Source organism: Chrysochloris asiatica, unplaced genomic scaffold, assembly GCF_000296735.1.
Source record: "Chrysochloris asiatica unplaced genomic scaffold, ChrAsi1.0 scaffold00008, whole genome shotgun sequence".
NCBI classification, from domain to species: domain Eukaryota; kingdom Metazoa; phylum Chordata; class Mammalia; order Afrosoricida; family Chrysochloridae; genus Chrysochloris; species Chrysochloris asiatica.
Window position 1 is genome coordinate 24596995 of NW_006408526.1, and position 9247 is coordinate 24606241.

The following is a 9247-nucleotide window of genomic DNA, read 5'->3' on the forward strand; positions in this document are numbered from 1 at the left end:
GGAGCAGAAAGCCTCATCTTTCTCCTGCAGAACAGCTGGTAGTTTCGAACTGCTGACCCTGAGGTTCACAGCCCGATTCGTAACCACTACACTACCAGAGCAACTTATGGTAGAGTGCTTAGGATAAGCAAAATACAGCATATCCTCCTACTGGACCACAAGGTGGGTTTGAACCACAAGGTCATCGGTTCAAACTCATCAGTCTCTCCTTGGAAACCTTATACAGGGTCACTATGTGTTGGAACTGACTTGATGGCACTTACTATAACCCCCAAAATGGAAGACTGTCTGACAATAAAAAGGAAGGCGTACTAGTACTGATACCTGTGGCTAACAACAGGGATGAACACTGAAAGGAGCGTACTGCATGAAACCAGTCATAAAAGAACACCTCCTATAGGGTCCAGTTGTCCAAAATACAAATCTGGAGGGTAGATTAGTGGTCACCTAGGCTGGGATCCGTGGGGCTGGGTGCCCACTACAAATTGGGAATGACTGTGAAGGGTTCAGAGTTTTCTTTCAGAGTAATGAAACTGTTCAAATTTGGATCGTGCTACTGGCTGCCTAACTTAGAGAATAAACTAAAAACCACTGAATTGTATACTTTCAACGGTTACATTGTACCGTATGTAAATTAGACCTCAATAAAGTGGTTTTAAAATCAAAACCAAGATAGTGTTCACAAATCGATAAGCAAAAAAGGCATCTTGACTGATAAGGCAGATACCATCTTAAGTAGTCAAACAGCATGATGAGAATTGGAACAAAGTGACATTCTGTGTCCACTAGGTGATTATCATCGAAAATTTGGATTTGTAGTCTCCTAAACTGTGATGATGATACAACCTTGCTTGTTGAAAGTGAAGAAGACTTGAAATACTTACTGATGAAGATCAAAGACCACAACCTTTAGTAGGGATTGCATCTCAGTGTAAAGTAAACAAAAATCCTCACCACTGGACCAATAAACAACATTCTTATCAATGGAGAAAATATCGAAGCTGTCAAGGACTTAATTTTCTTTGATCAACCATCAACACTCATGGAAGCAGCAGGCAAGAAATCTAACGACGTACTACGTTAGGCAAATCGACTGCACAAGACCTTTTTAAAGTGTTGAAAAGCAAAGATGTCAGCTTGAGGACTAAGGTGCGTCTGACCCAAGCCATGGTATTTTCAATAACCTCATATACATGCAAAAGCTGAACAGTAAATAAGGAAGATCACAGAAGAATTGATGCTTTTGAGTTATGGTATTGGAGGAGAATATTGAAGTACCATGGGCTGCCAAAAAAAAACAACAGATCTGTGTTGGAAGAAGTGCAGCCAGAGTGCTCCTTGGAGGCCAAGATGGCCAAACTTCGTCTTCATGCTTCGGACATATTGTCAGGAGGGAACAGTAACTGGAGAGGGATATCATGTTTGGTAAGATGGAGGGTCAGAGAAAAAGAGGAAGAGCCCCAAGGAGATGGATTGGCCAAGTGGCAGCATAGATGGACTCAAGCGTGACAATTGTGAGGTTGGCCCAGGATCAGGCAGTGTTTTGTTCTGTTGTGCATAAGGTCGCTATGAGTCGGTACTACTCGATAGCACCTAACAACAACAAACTGTGAGGAACTCCTGGTGTGGCACTGTAGGATCAGCACCAGAATTCAAACTATAAGACTGGCAGTTCAAATTCGACAGCTGCTCCTCCGGAGCCGGAACCAACTTGACAGCAGTAACAACAACAAAATTGTGACAAGTCCTGGTTTGGTGTTACAGGATACGCAACAGACTGCTAATCACAAGGTTGGAGGTTCAAACCCACCAGGTCACTCCTTAAAAACCCTGTACAGAGTCACAAAGAGTCAGAATCAACTTGACAATACACAACAACAATCTAGAATAAATACGTACAACACAAAGAAATGGCTAGGAAAACTTTTATAAAGCTGCTAAATCTTCCCAAATTTATTTCTAGATTTTATACCCACTGCCATCCATTCAATTCTGACTCCTGACTCCTAGTGACCCTGTAGGAAAAGAGTAGAACTGTCCCATTAGGTTTCCCAGGCTATCATCTTTACAGAAGCTGACTGCCTCATCTTTATCCTGTGGAGAGGATGATGGATTTGAATCGCTGACCTTCCCATCACGGCTCCAGCAAGGCTCCTCTAGATTTAATTCAATCCGCATGCAGCTCCAACAGAAACTACATATAGCCACTGACACAGTAGAGCAGAAAGGCAGAAACAACTGAGGTACCCATGAAGATGGACAAGGTGGCAGCAAAGATTATCACAGAGTTATAATGAGAGTATATATATTGTCATGAAATAGGGAGGAACCTGTGGAAATCTGGTGGAGCAGAGCTGATATAGATCAGCGGGCAGGAACAGCACTTCAATAAAAGGTACTGGGACAATTGGGTTTTACTGCTGCTGTTGTTGTTGCTAAGTGTCATCAAGTCAGTTCCAAACTTAAAGTGACTCTGGAAGGTTTCCAAGGAGCAATCTGCTGGGTTTAATGGACAACCTTGCAGTTAACAGTCCATTGCTTATCCTGCAATACCGCCTGGAAAAAAAATCTAACTGTACCTACTTTATGTCATTACACCCGGTTCTCCAAAATCAATTCCAGATGAATTAAAGACCAAACTGTGAAACAAAATATTACTATTATAAAATGAAACAAAAATCCTTATAACTTCAGGCTGGACTCTTGGTGTGGTGCTGTAGGATCACCCTTGGATTGTGAATCACAAGGTCGGCAGTTCAAACTCACCAGCTGCTCCTTGGAAACCCTCTAAGTCAGAAACAACTAGATAGCATTTACAACAACTACTACTTCAGGGTATAGGAGTTCTTTTCAACAACAACGAAAAATTAACAGCAACAAAAAAAGACATAAATGCAACTGCATTTAATTCTTCATCACCAGAGTGTAAAAAGTCAAGTCAAGTCACTGCCAGGCAGAAGATATATGCAACACAAAAATCTAAAAAAGGGATTAATAACAAGAACATAAAAGGTATCCCTACCAATCAACAAGAAACCGACAATTAAACAGAAAAATCAGTAGAAGCCACAGAGAGAAATTTCATAGAAGAACCACGAATGGCTATAAGTGAAAGTTTCAGAGCAATGGTTACTCCCAAACCCTGCCACAGGGAGTATAAATAGATACTTTCGGAAGATAATAAATAACATTGCATTGCTAGATACAAATGTGTAACAAACTTCCATACATGCATAAGAAACAGGATTCCCGCCCCGCCCCCCCAAAAAAAAGACAGCTCACAAAAACCTCTCTTTATAATAGTAAAATAAACTGTAAACAACTCCAAAGCCAGTCAATGAGTAGACAATTGTGGTTTATTCATACCATGGAAATACTACACACCAGGGTAGATGAATTAACTACAGGTAAAACCATCAACATGGATGCATCTCAAAAAGAAAACTGCTGATTGAAAAAAATCACAAGTAGTAGCAGAATATACTGTAAGAATCTGCAAAGCAGCATTAATCAGAATAGCGAAAAACTACAAAGGGTTCAAGTGTTCATTAACATCATATGTACCAGCATAAGGACTTCTTAACTTTGGGCTTCTTAATTCTTCTCCATTGGCTTCCAGAGCATCACTATTTTCTTCCAATCTCCTAAGACAATCTTCACCTCCCCAGCCCTCTAAATTGGGAGTATCGCATATTTAGTAAAGGAGCTCCGAGGTCTAAAAACCCGGAGTTACCTTGCAACTCCAGTCTCCATAATCCTCACATCTTCTGTAAGCCTACTGGCTGCCTCTGAAAAATACCCACAATCCAGCTAAAATTCGCAACTCTTCAACACTACAAATTGGCCCAACCATCTTGTCAGAAGCAATAACCTTCTGACTGGTCCTGGGCTTCTTGCTCAGACCCATACTTCTTGCAGCCCCGCATTCCACATTCTGTTATCAGAGTAATCTTTAGAAATTTGAAACCGGATTACCTCATTCCTTTGCAACAAAGGATGACTTGGAGTTAAAAACTAAGCACTTACAAAGGCTCAAACGGACCCATCTCCTGTGTCCTCTATGCCTGATCTTACTGCTCTCCTCACCCACAAAACCTCAGCTCTGGCCTCCTGCTACTCATTAATCAAGCCAATCTAGCACCCACATTAGAGATTCATGTGACTTAGTCCCTCACCTCCTTCACACCTTCTCAAAAGATCCATCCTCTTCAATATCCAGTTCCCAGACCCCCTTTTATTTGCGTATATGTGAATTTGGAGTCCTGGTGTGGCATTGTGGGTTAGTGCACTGGACTGCAAAGTCAGTTCAGTTTGAGCCACAAGGTCAGCTGTTCAAATTCACCAGCCACTCCTTGGAAACCCTATATAGGGTCACTGTCAGTCGGAACCAACTTGAAGACACTTAACAACAATATGCTATGTAGTTTACTTATTTACTTGCTGATCTCTCCCTGCTGAAGTAATAAGCTAAACGAAAGGCAGGGATTTTTGTATCTTTTGCTTATTATTACTCTATCTGCAGTGCATAAGTGTGTTTGGCATATAGTTGTTGTTGTTAAGAGCCGTAGAGTTGTTTCCGAATCATAGCAACCATGTACAGGGTTTCCAAGGCTATAAATCTTTACAGGAGCAGAAAACCTCATCTTTCTCCCATGGAACAGCCTGTAGTAAGTGCTCATTATATAGTTGTTATAGCAAAGAAGATTTAAGTGCTTAGAACTGTGTCTGACCCAATAATTAACCATAATTACTATTTTCAAAAGGTTAATGTGCTTGATAGGGAATTCACAATTTCACATATTTATTGTTAAGTGCCGTGGAGTCAGTTCGGACCCATAGCGACCCTGTATAGGGTTTCCAAGGAGAGGCTGGTGAGCTTGAACCGCCGACCTTGTGGCTCTAACTGACTGTGCAGTCCAGTGCACCAACCCACAGCGCCACACCAAGACTCCAAATTCACCTATACCCATCTCTTATTTCCTGCTACTTCAGAGCAGGAACAAGACAAGATATACCTACTTGCTAACACTTCTTTATTGGCAGCACTCCCGCCTACTTCCGCTGGTTCTGTTGCAACACGATCTTGGCTGGGCTCCTTAACTCTTTCATCTGTGAGAAGACTGACGGCCTGAGTGATGTCACCATTACTGGCCTAAGAGGGCAAAAAACAGAAATTCCCAAAGTTAACCATCACAAAGATCAAAATGAGTATTAAAGTTAAAAGTTTGTTGGTTAAGATCCCTTACTACCCTGGTGACATACTGAGTAATAAGTCTTGGCATAATTTTTAGATAGAAGTTAGAAAATAAGCTTTTTTTCTCATGTTAAGAAAGTAAATGTAATATAGTAAAGTACGCTTGAAGCATATATACACTTCTATCTAGCACCTATTTGCAGGGAGGGTGCTAATCTTTCACAACAAACAAACGAGAAATAAATTTTGCTTGAGATTTCGTTCTTATTGCTTCTGAATACTATTTCAGAGTAACTAAAATTTAGTATGTAAAAATAATGGGAACTAGTGAACACAGAGATTCTAAATGAAATCAGCTACTTAATATAATACAAGTGTAACTAATTACCATATTTCTACACTCATGACCACCCTTTGATTTTTTTTTTTAGCCTTTTAGTATAAGAAATCTCAAACCTATACAAGTGTGTATGTACAAGAAAATGTGTAACAGAGTGTAGCCAAGAAGGAGCCTTGGCAGTGTAGCAGGTTACACAGCAGGCTGCTAACCCGCGAGGTCAGTGTTCAAAACCACCAGACGCTCCTGGAGAGAAAGAGGGAACTTTCCACTCCCACCAAGATTTACAGCCTCGGAAACCCTACAAAGGATTACAACTGAAGTCAAAGGGATCCAGCAGCAGCAGATATCCACAACTCAGTTTCATCAACGATCAAATCATGCCCAATCATTTTCATCTCTACTGCCAACCTTCTTCCCAGATTAATTCTGAACCAAATCCTCAGCGTTTTATCATTTCGTCTGTCAACATTTCAGAATGTAATTTTTAAAATTATAACCCACAGTGCTATGATCAGACCTTAAGAGCCCTGATAGAGCACTCACTGCAGGATCAGCACTGGACTGTTAACCACGCGGTCGGCGGCTCAAACTCACCAGGTGGAAACACTATTTAGGCTCGATACAAGTCGGAACCGACTCAACAGCACTTAACAAGAGTAATGTAGCTTTTAAAATATAAAATAACTAGTTCAAACTTCCCCCAATTCAAATATTCTCAAGTTTGTTGGTTTGAATCAGGATCCATAGAAATCTGTAAATTGCAACTGGCTGTATGTCTCTTCAGTCTCTTAAGTGATCCGTTCACCCATCGCATGTTTCCTCTTGCTTGCCCGCACACTTGCCCTTGCCCTTTGCTTAAGTTGAAGATACAACTTAGGCTCTTGAAACTAACCTTCAAAGCTTCGTGAAGGAAGGAAGGGTCCTGAACACCAGTGATCTCCCTCAGCTGATTTAATAGCATTTGGCAGCTCTAAGTTTGAGAAACAAAACAAAACAAAAAAACACAGGTTAAGTCAGTCAAAAAATAAACCTGGGTACATTTAAGGAATAAGTAAAAGCATCTTAGATAAACAGGCCTGAAACTTGCATCTTTTACTGAATAATAAAACAGAAAATCCCAAAGCAAGATGGCGGAGTCTGCAGACCCACTGAGCGGACCCCGTGCAGCAGAGACAAGGAGGGCAGAGTGAAACAGATGCAGGTGTTGGTTCTCAAGCCCTGAGCACCAGAGAATAGGACAGAGACGGAGACTGAGTGCGATATGCAAGAGGAAGCTGGAAGGAGCAGTGAGAGAGAGGCAAAAACCAAGCTGACTGTGGGCTGGCGTGGAGCGGCGCGGCCATCTTGAGCTTTCTTTGGGTGCTGTCGACAAAGGAGTCTGTGGGCCCAGGTCACGGCTGGAGTTAGGCAGCAAAATGGTGTAGTTCTTTCCTGTTCCCATGCCTTCCTAGTCGGCTGGGGCTGGGAAGCAGCCGCTTCCCGCCTTTGCCAATCCAGCAACCTCCTCCTGCGCAGCCTCTGCTCTGCCTGGAATCGGGCACCTGGCATAGCGATGCTGCTTCTAGGCTACACCAAAAAGGGACTGAGAAAGATCTACGTTCACTCTTCCGGTCTCTCCCCACATCCACTAGGAGGCAGGTGGGTGGTGAGCGCCTGAGAACACACCAATCTACAACCTTCTGCTAGGTATAAATACGACACCACAATGTCCGGGGGAAACAACTTCAGCTTACACAAAGAAACAAGACACAGTGTCTCCACCAAGTGACCAATAGACAGTCATAAAACACAACACCAGAGATGATATCATGCTGGAACTACCCGATAAAGAATTTTAAAGAATGCTCATTAGGCAACTTGAACGAATTGAGAGAAGGATCCAGAAAAGTACAGATGAAATCAAGGAAAACATAGGCAAAACTACGGGGGAAAAAATCGGGAAACAAATTGACAAAGTTAATAACTGGGGGAAAGGGGGAGAAGAACCATATAAAATCAGAAGTTAGAATGCCAGAAAAACAACACTAAGACTTTAGAAATAGATAGTACAGTTGACTGGGACCCTCTGCATTGCTGGTGGGGCTGTAAAAAGGTTTAACCACTGGCACTTGCTCAGGAAGTTAGAAATGGAAATGGCTTATGACCCAGTAATCCCTCTATAATTGGTATATATCCAAGGGTGGCTGGAATCCTGGTGTAGCGCTGTAAGATAAGTAGTGAATCACAAGGTTGGTGGATCAAACACACCAGCCCCTCCTAGGGAAACCTATACAGGGTCTTTGTGAGTGGGAACCAACTCAACAGCACTGGCACTGAACTAGACGGCAGGGGGCTAATGGACACAGGTGCTTCTCGAAGTAGGCCATAGAAAGATCTAGAGAATTTCCATGGATGTGAAGATGTGCTATTTTAAGCATAACCACACATAACTTTCTAATCATGTAGTTAACAACTGACACCATCCCTGTCATGTTTAAAAGAGGGAAGTATAGCTGAAGTTACAATGTTTATGAATTATGATATGAAATGTGTAATTCCAGAGGGAACAATAACTATGGAAAGTTTAAACTTAATCTGAAGCAGGAGAAAACCTATCCTGTTAATTTCCAGGGATTGCAAAATCACTTTATAACTCCTTTTCAGCCTTCAAGTCTTTATAGGACCATTTTACCCTGTTGTGCATGAACACAAAAATAAATACAAACAAATTTAAAAAGTAAATAAATAAATTTACACATTTGTTGTTGTTGTTAAGTGCCGACAACTCAATTCTGACCCATAGCGACCCTGTAAAGGGTTTCCAAGGAGCTGCTGGTGAGCTGAAACCACACCTTGCAGGTCAAACCGACCTTGAAGTAACTAAGTCATGGCCATTAACCCACAGCACCACACCAGTATGGCTGTGGCTGTGCTGTGCTGTGGAGTCGGTTCCGACTCATAGTGAGCCTGCACAGGGTTTCCAAGTCTGTAAATTTTTACAGGAGCAGAAAGCCTCATCTTTCTCCCACGGAACAGCTGGTAATTTCGAACTGCTGACCTTGCGGTTCGCAGTCTGATTCGTAACCACTATGCTACCAGAGCTCCTTACCACAGCAATATAGCTCAACTTAAATAACTGGCTGGCCCAATTTAAGGCACAACATACTTTTTTACATAAACAATGTAACCAAATTTATACTATTCTAAGGTTATCCTAAAATTAAGTCCAGCTTCAATATTTGATGCTTCACCGTTAAGATGCCCATTCTAAGTTAATATTGTGTCTCAAAGACAGTCTACATTTACCACAAGCTGTAATAAAGCCATATCCTATGTTCTTCAACAGCTGAGTGCCCAAACAACACTTAAAAGTATCACGCAACAAAAAATAACCTGAAAGGAATTGGTACAGAAACATGCCTCAACAGTCATCAGCAATGAAGCAAAGATCACTGTCTTTCAGTTCCAGTCACAAGCTAGGGTCGCAGGCTAGAAATGGAAGTTGACCCTGCAGAATCTTGTTTGCACTCACTGGGAGAGTGGTCAGCTCACTAAAAAGGGTCTAGACGTAACAGTCTTATTATTGTTCTTAGGTGCCATCTAGTTGGTACCTACTCATAGCAACCTTACACACAGCAGAACAAAACACTGGCCGATCCTGTTGTTGTTAAGTGCCATCGAGTCGGTTCTGACCCATAGCGACCCTGTACAGGGTTTCCGAGGGTGTAAATCCT

The 9247-nt window shown here is 41.9% G+C and overlaps 1 protein-coding gene across 1 annotated transcript in view; it reads right to left on the reverse strand.

Moving 5' to 3' along the window:
* Positions 1–6498, reverse strand: part of USP28 (ubiquitin specific peptidase 28) — a 59794-nt gene extending 53296 nt beyond the window's left edge. Inside the window, exons 1-2 of the mRNA XM_006833835.1 lie at positions 6427–6498; positions 5020–5152 (exon numbers count right to left, since the gene is read on the reverse strand). Of these exons, the coding sequence (XP_006833898.1) occupies positions 5020–5152; positions 6427–6495 (202 nt within the window). The 5' untranslated portion in view covers positions 6496–6498. The remainder of the gene's footprint in view (positions 1–5019; positions 5153–6426) is intronic.
* Positions 6499–9247: the final 2749 nt, after the last annotated feature.